Source organism: Plectrocnemia conspersa, unplaced genomic scaffold, assembly GCF_051122295.1.
Source record: "Plectrocnemia conspersa isolate PC_06_02 unplaced genomic scaffold, ASM5112229v1 ptg000002l, whole genome shotgun sequence".
NCBI lineage: Eukaryota > Metazoa > Arthropoda > Insecta > Trichoptera > Polycentropodidae > Plectrocnemia > Plectrocnemia conspersa.
The window spans coordinates 4,647,113-4,664,561 of record NW_028277166.1 but is presented as its reverse complement, the minus strand read 5'-3'; the positions used below and the strand labels follow the sequence as shown (position 1 = coordinate 4,664,561).

The window sequence follows — 17,449 nt, the reverse complement described above, 5'->3', positions numbered from 1 at the left end:
CGATCTAATAATTGACTTGAAATGATGCCCAGAACGATTTACCGCGTTTATTAAATCATCTGTTAATAATCAAAAATATTTGTTTAGTCTTAGTTAATTTGGAAAGAGAATGCAGTTTATTTACCATGAGTAGGAATTGCAATAATATCGATATTAACATTATTATTCTTAATTTAATTAGTTGGTAGTAAAAAAGACTTGATAATAATAAATAATATCCATTCACTCAAAGTCGAACTAAATGATTTATTGCTGTGTTAATCATATAAGATATTGATAAATGTTTATTTATATAAATTAAATTAATACCATTGTAACCTATCAGGTTACCCCAATGCGTCACAATGGTCGAAAACAATACATTGTATTATTTCAATGCACAAAAAATATACAGTAGACCCCCCAATAACACTATTTGGGTGCGTGTAGTTGGGGGACTAGAAAATACTCATACAATTTTTTTATAATACGAACGTACAAATCAGGCGCGCGTGGTGAGATACCCTCTCTTTGGCTCGCTCACACATAAAGTAACAGGCATCCAATTTACCGTGTTATTGGGGGGTCTACTGCAATTAAAATGTTAATACATGCTTGCGAATTCTGCAAAAAAATTCAAGAAACGGAACATTTTTTTGAACATATTGAATGAAAACGTATTACCTATTGTCATCTTCGTACATTTTTTGAGAAATATAATAAACGAGAAAGTGAAATTTCGACTTTAATTGCCGTCGCTTATGACCTTTTGTAATGAGCATTTTTTTATTCTCTGCTTCTGATTTTAAGCAATATGTGCATCGTCGTTTTGGTAGTTCTAAGAATGGATTTTTTTCGATACTACCGGTATTTAATTTTATAATACCGGTAGTATCGAAAGTCGTTGTGCCCCAATACCGGTATTGCACTCCCTAATAATGAGCAATAAATAAGATTACAATTTGTTTTAATGATAAAGGGGTTTAAAGCACTTCTGCTCTGATAATATATGCAAATATCATTATTCATCATAAACTTTAAATTATCAATATTACTTAGTAATACATAATAACTAAACAGTTAAACTGTCCACAACGAAATGTCATTCAAGTTTGTTTTAGCCATCTATACAATTTTATTTCGGGATCGACAAAGCGTTGGTAAATTTTCTAGTCTATTCAGGGCCGAAGTAAGACCTTTAAAGGGGCCAATAAGTATTAGTAGTTTCAAAAAATCTAGGTATATTAATTTTATATGAATATTAAGCTAAATTAAATACAATAGACCCCCCAATAACACGGTATATTGGGGACGTGCTAGAAAATACTAATACAATTTTTTGCAATATGTTGCTCGCTCACACACAAAGTAACGGGCATCCAAATAGCACGTCTTCAATTTACCGTGTTATTGGGGGGTCTACTGTATATATATAAATCGAATAATTGAGCGCATTACATCAATAGATTGTATAATTACAGCTCTTTTTACAGCAGATTTTAATACATAAAATTTATATTTTTCTACTTTATAAATTATTTATTCTCTAGTCATTAGACAAAAACAAGTAGACGTTGATAGCGAATAAAACTAATTTTGCGAAGAGTAGAAGAATATAAAAAAAAGTTGTTACTCCAAAAATAGTGTATATATTACAATAACAAAAACAATGAGAAGCGATTAACAAGAATAGACTGAAAAAAATCATTTTTTTAGAAACAAATAAAAACATTAATGAGATAATTATTGTTTTATATTTTAGAAATAAAGTGAAAGAGGCGTTGATACTGCCCCGTGTCTTTACACGTACAGGTGCGTCCCTCCTACCGAACAACAAATTACAGGGCAGAAATTTAATCGCGCGTTGTCCACTGATATAATTTTGTTTGTAATAAAAAAACAAAATATAAAACTAAACCCGTAAAATTTTACGCTTCAATCTAATATCTTATCTTTGTTGCAAATATCTAGTTTATAGCATTGTGTAGAGATCCTTCTAAATCTAATCGTTTTAAAAGAATATTTTCAATCAAAGTTCCTCTCTCCGCCTCAATTACCCGTATACCGAACCATTATATAATTTTAAATTAAATCAATCAGAGCCCGCATATCACAGCCACCGGCCTAATAATGTCCAGCGATTTCCAAACATCTTCATTTTCGATATCGAGCGGTAAAATTCGCAAATTCGCCGACTCGCCTCGATGGACATCGACGAGCGGGGTGACGGCAAACCCGCGCCGAGCGAACTCATTCATTTCGGCCTTACGATCTTACGACTCGCGAACAATTGTCGGGCTCTTCGTCGTTTTGCTCTTCGGAAATATAAATTAAGGTCCGTCTGCGAGTTGCGGGTCTCTCGTGGGCCGGCCCGCCGCGTGTGGTCCCCCGTACAAAACAAAAATCGAGGCGGCTCTCTCTTTCTCCCTCTCTCGGTCAGATGTTTGCAGAGGATTCGCGATATTGCTCCAAGTATAAGGAACGTCCAGAACAGAAGGTGATGGACGAAGGTCAGCTGGCATCGGCGACGGCTGGTCACCGACCTTCGTCAACTTTCTTGCGTTTGTCGGTCAATGGCGGATAAGCACGAAGACGTAACGTAGACAATAGTTCAATAAGGATTTGCCAATTGAAAGCTATAATACAATAAGTAGGTAATTTATGATTTTGTATTGCAAGACAATCAAGAAGCATTGGCGATATAAAAGCCTGTTAGAATAACTTTTAGTATTTTATATATGTTAATTAATATTATCAACTATCTACTAATCTAAATTCTAAGATAGCATGATGTCTTCATACGAAAGTAATAGATATCCCACATATATAATCAAATATCTAAATTCTAGAACACACACGCTCACAATAATCATTTTTGCATCAACCGCAAACTCTAAAAACACTATAATGATACAGTGGAGAGAAGATGATGATCTGGGCGTGTCGGATAGGAATGTGTGAAAACGTATAATTACCAACATTGTGTAACGGAATACAAATTTTACTTTTTTTTTATTATTATTAAAATCTGATTGAGACATTAGGCGTTGCGTAATGATCTTATCTAAATTCTGAACCCATAACGACACCGCCGAAAAAACTACTTGACATTCTAAGAACGTCCATTTGACACAGGAAGCTCGGACGGTCATAGCTTTTAATAACTTCCCGGCCAAACGATGATGATAATAACAGGTCCAGAAGCGAATATCTCATATAATTCAACGCGAGGAGGTCCCGCAAAATATAATAGAGACATATCTCGTCGCGGAAAGGTACAATAGCGGCCATTGAAAGCTACGTCTCTATTCTGAAACCTTCTCGGAACAATTCCTTTGGAATCTTTGAACGCATTGTGGCGAGATCGCCGTTGCGTTGGCGAGAAAATAACGAACTCGGCAGATGGCTGAGAATCGAGAAATCTGATACGAGAATAGAGCAATCGCTCATTAACGGCGCAGGTGACATATTATATTGGCTGGTTAGTGATTTCGTATATAGGTGTACTCCGTTCGCCATATGGCGAAGATCGGAGAAGATTGAATAACCCAAATACGCAGTTTCATAACGTGGCTGTTGCATAGTGGGCGGGTTGTTTATCGGACAAGGCGTAAATATAAAACAAACAATATAGTCCAGTCAAATAAGGGTTTAACCTCGGAATGAAAGATAACAAGCTGAAATTTTGCACAGACCTTTGTTTTGCCGTTCTAAAGATAGTGTGAAAAGTCTCATAAGATATCGTGTCTGCTAATCAAGATATTAAAGGTCAAAGGTCATAAAAATCGTTTTTTTGCAAATATCTCGCCTCCTTTGCGTTGCATGTCATTAGATGTTTTACAAAACTTTTATAAAATAAAATTTTCTACAAGTTTGTTATAAATTATTTCTTCGTATGGTTAATGGTTTTCGAGATATAGCGCGGGGAGTGGGAAGCGCGCATCCGTTTATAGGATAACGCTATGTGAACTACGGAGCCAGAGCTACCTGCACATTTTTCCACAGTTTCATAGGAAACATCGCAAATTGTTATCTGCTGAATGAACCTATCTAAAGCATTATAACTTTCAATCTCCATATCTTCAAAAATCATCATCGATAATGCAAAAATTAATAGCGTATGGCCTCTGATACTTCTTGCAAAAGCGTGACCATCCAACATTTTGTCGACAGAATTCGAAGCATAAATTGTACTGAGAGCTTCCTTGATTCAGCTTCCATTCATTATATACCCTATGCATCCAATAAAAGACATAAGCATATGAAAGCCTCCTAGTTTCACAACTACTCTGGACAAGTCTGAGTTAGCATCTGAAGCTGCTACGATTTCACGTGCTTTTATGTACAACGGCTGATCAAAAGTTATTAAGCATGTTCTTTGTTCATGTTTCTTGGCAGTGTTTGTAGTACACTGTAATGTGCTGTAAATTGTGTCCATATTACTCGCAGGATGATGAATAAAAGTAAGAAACAGAATCCGAGAAGTTACAAAGTTCTCATTGTTTTTGTAAGTTGTTCAATAAATCCATTCCACCCTGGCAACGGTGAGATATTTTTCCACTTTCCGTACATCCACAACAAATCAACTACATTAAATATTTGTTCGGTTAGTTCTTCTACATCATTAAAATTTCGAGCTTGAATCTCTTGCTCAATCCGGGTACGACATGATGTTCATACACTAGAATGGGTATATGTGATAGTGCTGCTAACTCCTTTGCACTTGGTTTTGTTGTAAATTTCTTTATGCGGTCATCGGATATAACTTCAGATTTTGAAGTTATTATTTTTATCATTCCCATTATATGAACAGTATTATAACCATCAAGAGTATAAATATTTTTCTGCATTATCCGCTGCATACTGTACTAAGGCACTTGACTCTGATGGTTGATTACGAGGCTGTGGGTGATAAACAGCTGAAATTTAACATTTTACAGTATCACTATATGAAGCGAAAAAACCTAAACTTGACAAAATATCCAAAAGTCTTTTTGGATGTTTGGCCTATCTGTATTTCTTCTATGAAGAAATACAGATAGGCCTATTAATAACTGCGAAGAAAAGGACCGTTTTCGTATGGAAGTCATTATAGCATGACTTTTAGCTGTGTATTTCTTTTTAAAATGCCCCGTCATTCCTTTTCTGTTCTTTATAATAATTTCTTGCAGAAAATGTAATAAAGTTATCGGAATTTCTTCATAATTATTTTACTCGGGGGCGGATAGGACAGAAGATCGTCTCAACAACAGAAGATCGAATATCTTCTCTAATAATCGCCGCAGCAGCTTCCACTACGCGCAAGTGTTCTTCTTCCGAAGTGCCTTTTTTATTTTCATACCAAGCTATGGATAAAATTTAAGCTTGAGCATCGCGAAAATAAAAAATAGGGAATGATCCAATCTTCGTTGTAATTATAATGTCGGTTAAATATTTTTCTCTTAATTTGGAAATGATCTTCTTATCATCTGGTACATACTCCGTAAGGACATCTCTCAACTCTTTCAATTTTTTCGCACAAATTTCTAGTCGAGCAATATTTCATTCATAATTCCTAATAATACAATAAAAAAATTAATAAAATTATGGTTCAAACGACTTGCCGAGACCACTTTTTTCACGATTGCTTACTTTTTCAAAGCTTATACCAAGTTAAGCAGGTAGAAATACTCGCTGGATTCTATAAACGGATGTACGCCTCCCACTCTTCGCGCTATATCTCAAAAACGGTTAAGGATACAAAACAAATATTATAACCAAACTTGTAGAAAATTTTATGCTTTACAAGTTTTGTATAGCATTTAATGACGTGCGACGCATAAAATGCGAGATATTTGCAAAAAAACAAATTTTGTGACCTTTGACCTTTGATATCTTGATTAGCAGACACGCTATTTTATGAGACTTTTCACCCTGTCCTTAGAACATCAATACAAAAGTCTGTGCAAAAATTCAGCTTGTTATCTTTCATTCCGAGGTTTAGCCTTTATTTCGCCTTATTTGACTGGACTAATAGCATAATACATAGCGTTTATTTACAGCCGGTAAACTACAATAAAACCAGCGGTCCGTAACCCTGACGCAAATATACACGCGAGTCTTTATTTTATATTTACATACATTATTCAGAAAGAGTAGGCAAATATAACCTCATTCAACATAAGCAAAGCGATTTAAATTCCTTCTTTAATTTTATATGTAATAGGAAATAACTTGTGTGGCAGGGCTATATTCTCCATAGTATATTTTTTAGCATATGGCAATCAATATAATACACGCTTATATCAAGAGAAGGTGAAAGCATGGTCATAAAGAGTAACTAAGCAAATATATAGATTATACTGATGTTTTCCACAAAGAAAACATATAGCATTTTAACGCTTGTTTTTAAAAAAATACGTATTGTATATAAAAATATCCGCAAGAAATGTGTATTACATTTTTTTATATACGTGTTTATCATTTGATCAAAATGAAATAATTCGTAATTTTACATATAAATATATTCAGGACAAAACTTTGTCTAATGTTAATATTTAATACCCATACCGGTACCGCCCCTCAAAGCGACCAACTAATCACGTGGCACGTGATTGAAAGATGTTTTTGTGCACTACAGTTCAATAATAAATTATTAAAAAAATCTTAAAAAATAACTATAGCGCTAAACGCAGATTGCGAGCCGAACTTGACGTTCGAATTGTCACAAATTCAGAGATAGCGCTGTCTTTGTTTTTAATAAATATCGCGTATTTATTATAAACAAATATCATCCAATGATAATTAAAGCATAAGTCGTCGATATCTGCAACCCGACTCAATGTTAACTTGCGTTAAACGTCAAAAACGCAAGAATGCGGTTAAGGCTGTCCTTTTTTGCACATACCGGCGCACTTCCGCGCGTATCTGGTTACGTGCAAAACACGCGTTCGACCGTATTGAATTTCCGATCAAGGTTTTTAGGGATGGGGAAAAATCGAGAGAAGAGCGCTCCGGTGATTAACGGCGGTACTGGCATAATAAAGCCATCGGGTCGAAAATAGGAGCTATAAATTGCAAATGAGGACGTTTCGTGCCGTAATTTATAATGAGCGGTCTTCTTTCTTACTATAAGAATGGAGAGGAGGGTATCATTCATCTCGCGGGGCAATTATTTGAAAGGAGCACCTGCCGGGGTCGTTGTCAATATAGCAATTGTTCCGGGACAAAGCCGATCCAAGGACAATAAAACGGTTGCACAATGGATCGTGTCTCTATATTTTTAGGGAATAAAAAAATCCAAAATTTAACAATCCTACGGAGTATTCTATATTAGTAGGTAAATTAAAATAGCACATATTAATACATCGGTAGTTTTTATTCACTCGGCCGAGTACTATTACATGCGTTCAGATCGGGTGAGTACTCGGCCGAGTGTACTTATTCGATTTTTCATGTTTTATTTATTTTTATCATATTCACTGGAGCTATATAGAAGATAATCCAATTCGAGTTTCCAATGTTGACAGCATTATAAATCAGACAGTTGTCAATAATTACGCGTGTTCAAAGTGTCAAATGTTAGTTTGCAACAACTCATTCAAGAAATGGATTGATTAACCACAGCTCAACGCGTTAAAATAACAACTCTATACGAACTATGTATCGAAATTTACGCGAAGATTATGGTAAATTAAATCATCCTACTGAACGAACAATTCGCAACGTAGTAAAAAAAATTGAAGATACTATTATAAAAGCCTGTGCATCATCGTGGCGCCAGTTCAGCCGAGAATATTACTGCTTAAAGTGAAAGTGTGGCTGAACACCCGAAATCGTCGATTCGTCGGCGTTCGCAGCTTTTGAGTTTTTCTTACAACTCCCTTTGGCGCATTTTGCTTTTAGTCTAGCACCCTACATTCGTATAAAATTCAGATAACACAAGAACCATGAACAGTGAATAATTTACGCAGATTGGTGTTGATTTTTCGAAGAAAATCTTATTCTCTGATGAGGTAAATTTCCAATTATCTAGGTATGTAAAAAAGCAAAATTGCCGTATTTATATGGAGCGAGGAAAATCCTTAAGAGAGACCATTACATGTCTAAAAAGTGACTGTTTGGTACGTATTGTGGTCAGGCGGCGTCATTGGGCCTTATATATTTTTTTAATTATGCAGGTCAGACTGTAATTCATTGTTTTTTTTTCTATATTAAGTCAAACGAAATATTATATTAAAAATCATTTTAAAACAAAATAAAACTGTCAAACCATAATTTGACAGCTTTATGTTGTTTCACCATGACTTTAAAACATAATAGATATATTTACTGATAATTTATGCTATGATGGTGATGGCGCGATTTTATTGCTTTTGACGTGGATTTTTGACTTCGGAGAATTGATAATTGTTTTTTGCGCTTTTCTATTAGTCAAAATTCGGTTTTGATGTATTGATTAGAAAATGGGGCATTTTATTAATTTTGATATATTTTTTTAAACTAACAGCGTAAATCGAAGCATAAGTAACACTAGGAAGTATAGTCCGTTTTTTTTAACAGAGTCACTTTGAGATCTATCCATTTCGTCATTGTTCTTAAGTTAAAAGGAGATGACAACTTTGGGTGTACCCCACCAATACAAGATGCGGATATATGTTTGATATACTTATCACTACTCCTTTCTATATTTTAAACAAATTATTTTTATGTTGAAATAGAGAAAGTTATAAGCTACCAACATCAATCGTTTTCATTTACGTATGTATAGCGATAATAATGCGTTACGAGCAGGGCTGTGGAGTCGTTAAAAAAAAACACGACTCCGACTCCGACTCCGATTCCGATATTTACCAACAACACGACTCCACTCCGACTCCGACTCCGACTCAAAAAAGTTTAATTTTATTAGGTATTTTTGGTGTTTTTCTACACGTTTAATATTCATACGCTATACACATTCATTATTACGCAATTAAAAATTCATAAATTTCATAATTTAAAAAAATGCTCGGAGTCGCTCATTTTTCACGACTCCGACTCCGGCCAAAACACCACGACTCCACGACTCCAACTCCGACTCCGACTCCGACTCCACAGCCCTGGTTACGAGTGTCGGAATAACAATGAGGCAGTTGGAACGTATATGACAACTTTGCTCGGCGCAAGCGGACTAATGCAATATCATTAATCATAAACCTCAAAGTGACTCTGTTAAATGAAACGAAATATAAATTGCAGTATTTAGTAAATAAAGCACTATCCGAATGAGAAATACCTGATAATTTGAAGTTTGCTATTTAAAAGGTTGAGGATATGAGAGCAATTGACATATTGCCTTATATGGAAAAGGTGATGGAAGAAGTAGTGATCAAAACAATTGAAGGATTTTATTATTTCAACAACAATCAGGATTCAGAAAAAAAACATTGCACTGAGACTGCATTACAAGTAGTGATAATAGATTGATTATTAATCAAGGATACGAACAAAATCATTAGTATTGGATTTATCATGTATACGCCGACAAACCCGAAACATTTGAGCAACTAAAAACCAACATCCGCCAAGTTATAGCCGAGATACCGCCCTAAACGTACGAAAAAGTTATTAAAAATTACATAGAAAGGATCGGCTGTTGCAACAGGTCCAGCCATTTTGGGGGATTTTTAAATGCGTTCGATAATCACGCAATACCAATACGATATTAATTTTAACTTGTTTCCCAAACTTAGTGATGCCATTCGATATTAAAAATCAGATTATTACTCTACTAGAGGCGGTTCAAAGCGTGCATCTGCCTAGGCCCCGAGATTCTAAAGAACACGCGATTGCTTATATTTTTTTCTTCCCTCATAAATAGGGTCGATTCGCGGATTATTTTTCTCGGAACGCTTATACCTGCTGCTGGAATTACAACGAAGTGAAGGAATAATTAACAAGGGTCTGAAAAACATTATTGTTTACAATTCAACATTAACTTTCAACGACCAGAAAAAAGCTATATATAACCAGATCTCAGATAAGTATATTTGCGAACGTATCTATCGACGGTGAGACATGCAAATTTCATCGACAGGTGCTGAACTCAAAGTGAGTATGCTTATGTATTTTTTTAAATGTACACAAAACGTTTTTCATTCAATGAAATATAAGCTTTTTTTATACACTGATATAGAGAGAAAGAGCCTGCCTCCGAGGACGTGACTCATCTGGTGAAATTCGTCAGGTATACCCACTTAGACGGTTAAAATTCCAATAAAAATAGAGCAAAAAATGGACGAAATGTATAAGATTGAGATAAAAAAAAATGGAAGAAAGACGGCGGCAAAACACCCGATGCACCTGCCCTGCCGCCAATTAATATGCGACCGATGTGTATTTACGAACGCATAAAAGTATCAAAGAAACGCCGAATATACGCATGCATGCATATAATGCAATATTTTAGCATACTGGAAGAGTAGAGATTATCTATTTTTCAGTCGCAACAAATATTTGATATGACTGGTTTAACGCTGTTAATGCGCACGACAGATATTGGCCTGCTAAAGACTGTAATTAGTCTCCCGCATACGATGTGTTTAAAGTTCATAATTATAATGTAGAGCTCGAAACGCAGCTTTAAGCATACATAGCATTACATTATCTTTGTAGCAAAAATATTGTTGTACACTGTAGCGCTTTGAATGAACCGCGCCCGATCGTAATCACCGCACACCACACCAAATGTCTCTATTATTCATCTTCTCAGCGCTTAGTGAAACCTGTTGTTCGATAGTGTGCGCAGCCAGATACCAGAAATTATCTGACGTTACATCTCAATAACGTGCGTTATTACCCGCGTGTGATAATCGGCACTTGGGAGTAGGGTTACCAGACTTCGAACGGCCCTTTGCTAGAAGTCAGGACTGTTCATTTTATGATCTGGCGATTCTTCTTAGGGATTCGAATTTGTGATACGGTTGGTGGACTTTCCTAGAAACGATAGCGTCAAAAGCGACGTACGTGCTTTCAGGACCGGGAAAAGTCTGGGTCAGTGGCACCAACATCAAAAACGTTCCTTCGACGCGAGTCTGGAAAAGACGGCGCCACGCACCATTGTATTTGAATGGGTGCGCCAACCTTCCGGAACGAGAGCCAATACCGAGAAGTGTATGCGTACATTGCTTCATAAGTGGTAACGAGAAACGACAATTACAGGGCAAAGGTATATGCAACGGTTCTTAACACACTATGTTTTAACAAACGATGCATTTATTTCACGCTCGATATTTTTGCATTCGCTATCACGCGATAATGCGTGAACGGACCGTAATGTGTTAATGTCACCTACATAAGTATAATACATCTAAAAAAGACACAACTACCCTTCTCAAAACATATTTAATGCAGTCTGTACTAAAATTTGCTCAGCTCTATTATAACCAAGTAAAATATATAGTTATCCCAAATTACTATCGTTTATGTATGTAAATAAAAAATATATACAAATAATATTACTTCAATACCTCTGAAATGATTCACTCTCAAAGTTTCCACAATAACAAAGATGATGATCGATTATGATCGCAGTTCATGCATAAAATGCACGATCGAATAAGCAAGGATTGAGTTATCGCATTGTTTGATTGTTTAACGTTGTTTCCGCCTTTGATGCCAGTGATTGTTGTCAATGTAGCATTGAGTACTAATACATATGAGTCTTATGTTTCTATCGAGTTATTTATCAGAAACGCGAATCAGATATCTATGAGAGTAATCGTTCCGCAAATCGTTTCTGTCAGAAGCCCTCGAATCAATAACGTAGTACCGAAGTTTGAATTATAACGTCGCCGGAGTCCTAAGTCATGAGGGACGTCAGAGTAGTCCTTTTGTCGCCGAGCCGAGAGCGCATGCATATAACAACACAATAAATAAAGAGCAACAAAGATGAAAGACCCCTGTCCCGCGGAGAATGAGATGTCTCAATCCGAACGAAGGGCCGCAGCGGCCGCCGTTTGTTGGCCCGAGGGCCTTTCCCTCCGTTACCGGCGTGAGCGCACCATTACGACCGCGGCGACCATGATTTCGGTTTTGATTTGTTATGAAACACAATTTTATTCGATATACAGTTGCAAATATTTAGTTGTCATTTCATCAAAACGAGGTTTTGCAACTAGTGGGTCGTTCCCGATGTTTAATTTTTATAATCCCGACTCAAAATGTTTAAATTCATTCCCGGGATTCTAAGACTTTTCAATCCAGGGAATTCCCGGGATTAAAAAAATCATCCGGAAATTATTCAGAGCAGTGTTGTCTCTAAACCATGAGCATAAACACTAGGATTTATTGCTTTTCTCGTAATGATTTTATTAATACATACAATATAATTAAAAAAATGGCTATCAACATATGTTTTAAATATTTAACCGGAATATGTAATGCTAATTATAATACGTAACGTGTCCTCCTCGTTAAATAAATATGCATATGACAATTATTAATTTACATTTATAATATGAGATGGATAGATTCATCAAGTTCGTTCCTACACAACTCCTAAAAATCAATACTGTGTTAGAAAAGCCGTGAAAACAGCACGCGAATATGACTTGGAAATAGCCAAAAAATATGTATTTTCCGGCAATGGATTACAATACAAGTGTTACAACAACTAGCATATATGTGTTACAGCAACTAGCTAAACATTAAGTTGGAATCCTATTTTCATTCATATGCAGGCAAATTGAGCGTTAACATAGTTGAGGCAATCACATTTTTTCAAAAAAAATATCTCTACGTGACCCAATTGGATCTCAGTTTTAGTTTTATAAAACTACATAAAAACGCATAGCTCGGACAAAATCACATTTAAACTATCGTTAAAAAACATAAATTTCAATAAATTTTGTATCAGTATTCGTTGTCTAACATGCTTTAATATTTATGCTATTTTCAGCACAAAGTTTTTTTTATAAAAATGCACTTATGTATAATAAAATATGGTGTCACGATAGAAAGTTTACCGACATAATGTTAACGACTAAACGTTAACACGACATAACGCTCCCTAACACAATATTAACATTTATTCTATATTTATTTATATATATTTACTTCAAAACGAGTGATTTTTTTTAAAATAAATCTGGAATTTTATATTTAATAAGTATTGTATTTCACAAAAAGTTCATAATGAAAATAATTAAAAAGGAAAAATTCCAAATAAATTGTATTAGTTGAAAACAAGACACTAAAAAATAAAATACAATAATTGAAGCTTATTTGAAATATAAATGTTTTTATTTTTTATATATTTATTTTTATTATAAACTTTTTATAAAATACAAAACTTTTTGAATATAAAGTTCTAAATTTGTTTCAAAACCCTTCACTCGTTTCGAAATTAAACAACACACCTACGTTGTAAATGAACTATTTTATAATATTATTATTTAATAAATAACATTAATTTATATAAACAATAAATATTAATTTATTATATCATTCATTATAAGGGAGCGTTATGTCGCGTTAACATTATTACGGTTAACGTTGTCGTGTAACCGTAAAATATTGATACATTTTGCGCTGCGGGACTAACTTATCTATCTTCTTTCATAAAAACAGACATTTTCCCTAAATAAATGTCGAGATATAATTATTTATTTTTACGGCTTGAAAATTTGGGTTACTTTATTTTTAACATGCATAAACGCTAGCACGAAAATATGCTATATTTTAATCGTAATTATGACGACCTTGACAAAAAACCTTTATTTTATTATACATATTTTTTTATTGTACATATATATCAATATCAGTTTTTATGATAAAGACTTATAATTATGATATATTACTATTAATAACAATAAAGCAATTAAAATGAGCTAGCTATCGGTCCCTCACTTTCGTAAGGTACCGCAGCTACTGAGTGTGCGAGTACCGGACCCTAAATTTTTTGGGTTATAAATATTTTTTAAATCTAGTTCTTGTATTTATTTGTAGCTGTGCGCTATATTGTAGAGCATAAATTGAATGAAAATGTATACAATACACTGCATACACTGGTTGGTTTAGTTTTATAACATTGAAATAAAACAATTACTTTAATGCAGTGTCGAAATCCGAGAATCACTTAAATTTCACAATTGCAGATCTAAATGAAAAGAGAACATCTTCATTTAAAGTCAAACGACAAACTGAGATATGCAAAGAAGTGAAACCTTTGTTAAGTTCTTAATTTAGGATAATTTCTCTAAGAACAGCACGTAACGACAAAATATTTAGTGACCAGTCTGAAATGTATTCCTGGAATTGTTGACGCACATTTAGTCGGGTTTTACAACGTTAAGCCGACAAATGTTCAATAGGAGGCTTTTGACAAATTTTCGTCTAATTAAATACATATAACATGCTCAAAAACATGACTATAACAAATTGTACATTCACGTAATTAAGGAAATAGTATATACTAGACTAGATATTTAAAAGAATTAGGCACTTTTTAATTTGGGGATTGGCAACTATATTTTACTGTGTCTTAGAGTGGAATTGAACAAATTTTAGAACGAGGATGACATATTTGTTTTAAAGCGGTATCTGTACAAAATGTTTTTATAAGGTAACCAGATTTTGAAAATATTAAAGGACACTAAAAGTAAAAAGGCCATATAGAAAAACCTTATTTTTTATAAATCGAAGAATATTTTAGTTTTATCGCTATTCCACATAATTAGAGTGCAAGCACGAAAATTAACGGAGTAAACACAATCAATACCTACAAGTGGTGAAAGATTAGTATCATATTTTCATTAAACTATAATTACACCTTACACGAGATTAGCGCACTTTTATAAATAAAAATTCAGTTCCGGCATGAGAAAAAATTGCTATATTTTACTCAGATTGTGAGTAAAATAATACGGTAAATGGCATATCTTATTTTTTTCAACTTAATTTGTCAAATGGATAGAAATAGGCAATAGGCAGTCTGAAAGATTAATTTAGCCACGCAGCAAGTAATTTGAGGGTTGATTTAAAACGATTTAACTAAAATGGCATTTCTTAACACCTACAAATTTTTATTTAAATCTGTAATTTTAATTAAATAAAAAATAAAAAATGGCTGCTATTGAAAAAAGTAACAAAATATCAGTTTCCCAATAATTAAACGGTCACCCTTTGGCCATAGTGTCCACAAGTAGCTGTGATTGTTTTCGGCGAACCGAGCACAGGTGGTAAGGAATGCGACATGTAATGTAGTAAGTAGTTTACTACTAGGTTAATTTTGTTTGAAAAATTGAAAAATGAAAAATGGAAAGAAACGTCAAAACGAACGGAGTCGGTAAGGCCGTCGACTGCGGTACCGACCGCACCACCGACGGCGGCGCACGGCAGGCAACAGCACATGCGACGTCAAAACAAGCGGGATTCGCGGTTTATTAGTATAAGTTTGTTTATTGCGTTAAGTTGACCTTTTTGTACTGCGCTAGAGCGAGCTTGGCGTCGAGCCAGCTGGTCCTGACGTGGATATCCCGGTCGCGGCCCCGATGGGACGCGGCCATGCCGCTCACGGAGGAGCCCCGGGGGAGCCCCACGAAGATCTCCTGGTTCTCATGGCACTGAGGGCCGCATGGCCCGGCGCAATGTTTAGCGCCCGCGCACTGACAGCTATCGCCGACACAACTCACTGCACGACCGCACCGCCGACTCTCGCCGACTCACCGCGACACACTGACGACATACGGTCGAATCTCGCGCGGAGACCACACGGCGCGCGAACCCGACGATGCCCGACCGAACCCGAGCGCGCCCGACCGACTTTTATCTACGATTCGACGCCAGAGCTTTCGAACGCTCTGGCGTTCCTTCGATTTATCCTCCCCCTTTTATTTATTAAAGCTAAAACTGTTCCTTATAATGCTCTGATTTCAGCAAGCTCGTCATATTCTGCTTTTTATAAACGTTTATTTCAAAATTAACAATACATAAAAATGTAACAACCACTTTCTAACTTAAAAGTGGAAATTCAAAAGATAAAAGACTGATAGTAATAATGAGATAAGATGAATTAAAAAAATATAGCACCTTTAACATAATAGGATAAATTGATGTTTCTGAAGCATTTTATGTTTACACATAAATTAATAAGGTTTAGTCACTGATTTTGCATTTTTCGATATGATTTTGGAAATTACATATGAAATTACATATGCACACCGAGCAAGCATATGCTAAAACTTTTTTTGACCCATATGCGGCAATTTTGCTTATTAACATATCCAGAAAGGTGGAAATGTGCCTCACTAAAGAAGGAAATTTTTTTACAAAAATAAGCATTAACTTCCTGCAGCTCTAAAACACAATCTAGGTAAATTCTTCGCTGTCTAATAAAGGGTGCCATAAGAAACGCTTAAAATCTGTGAACGCCAATGTCATTTCGGATCTTAGACTACACTTTAACTTATAACAACAATATTCTCGGTTTACCATATCTCCATCGCTTCCACTCTTTAAAAAATTTAATCACTACGTTGCGAATTGTTCGCTCAGTAGGACGATGAAATTGACTATAATCTTCCCGTAAATTTTATTCACGGTTCATATAGAATTTGTATTTCTGCAGAACAATTGAAGCGGTGGTTATGCAATCCATTTCGTTAATGTGTTGTTGTAAACTAATATTTGACCCTTTGAACAGCTGTCTGATTTACAATGCTGCCAGCATAGTAAACTCGAATTTAATAATACTGTAGTTATTTTACTTTAACATCTTTACAAAAAATCACTTTTAAATTAGCCCTTAACGTAATACATATATGAAAATTTAAGCTACTAGCGTATCTGTTTATGTATAATATATAAAAGCGTATCTTAGTAACATAGATACATTGTATTTATTTTATTTTCGAAACGCGGGTGCATTTTGGTGCTAACGAGGCATCAAAAAGTATTAATTATAATTAATAATTATTTGTTTTCTTCGTCGTAATCCTAGCAACTAGTAGTAGAATTATTGTGTAATTCTACAGTATAAAAATTCAAGTTAACATCAAACAGAATGACAATATTGTAGACTTTTCCATTTCAATAAGAATGTATAACAACATCTCATTTAAACGATTCAGCAAAGTTCATCTCTACAATGAAACCAAATCAACCAAACCATCAACCGACAATTTAATACAGTAGTCATTTACTATCAGCGAGAATCAGTAAATAATATTTTGCTAGATCACTTCATTATCTGACGTAAACATCGATACTACATTGTATTATACCTTACTACGACTAATATAAGGTGACAAGATTTTCAAAATATCAAAGGAGGACACTAAAAATAAAATGGTCATTTCGGAAAATTTTGCTCGAGAAGAAAAGGTAGGATAAATTGTCGTGGAAGCTAAAAAATGTCACCTCGGACATTTTTGCTCGAGGAAGACGAAGAAGGTCAAAAAGGACAATCTCTTTCAAAGGAGGAGGTCTGGTTACCTTAACTAATACCGTC

The 17,449-nt window shown here is 34.8% G+C and overlaps 1 protein-coding gene across 1 annotated transcript in view; it reads right to left on the bottom strand.

Annotated features, from left to right (window-relative positions):
• The window catches only part of ptc (protein patched), a 48,336-nt gene extending 32,659 nt beyond the window's left edge, over positions 1–15,677 (bottom strand). The window contains exon 1 of the mRNA XM_088205384.1: positions 15,417–15,677. Coding sequence (XP_088061510.1) covers positions 15,417–15,506 — 90 coding nt within the window. The 5' untranslated portion in view covers positions 15,507–15,677. The remainder of the gene's footprint in view (positions 1–15,416) is intronic.
• Positions 15,678–17,449: the final 1,772 nt, after the last annotated feature.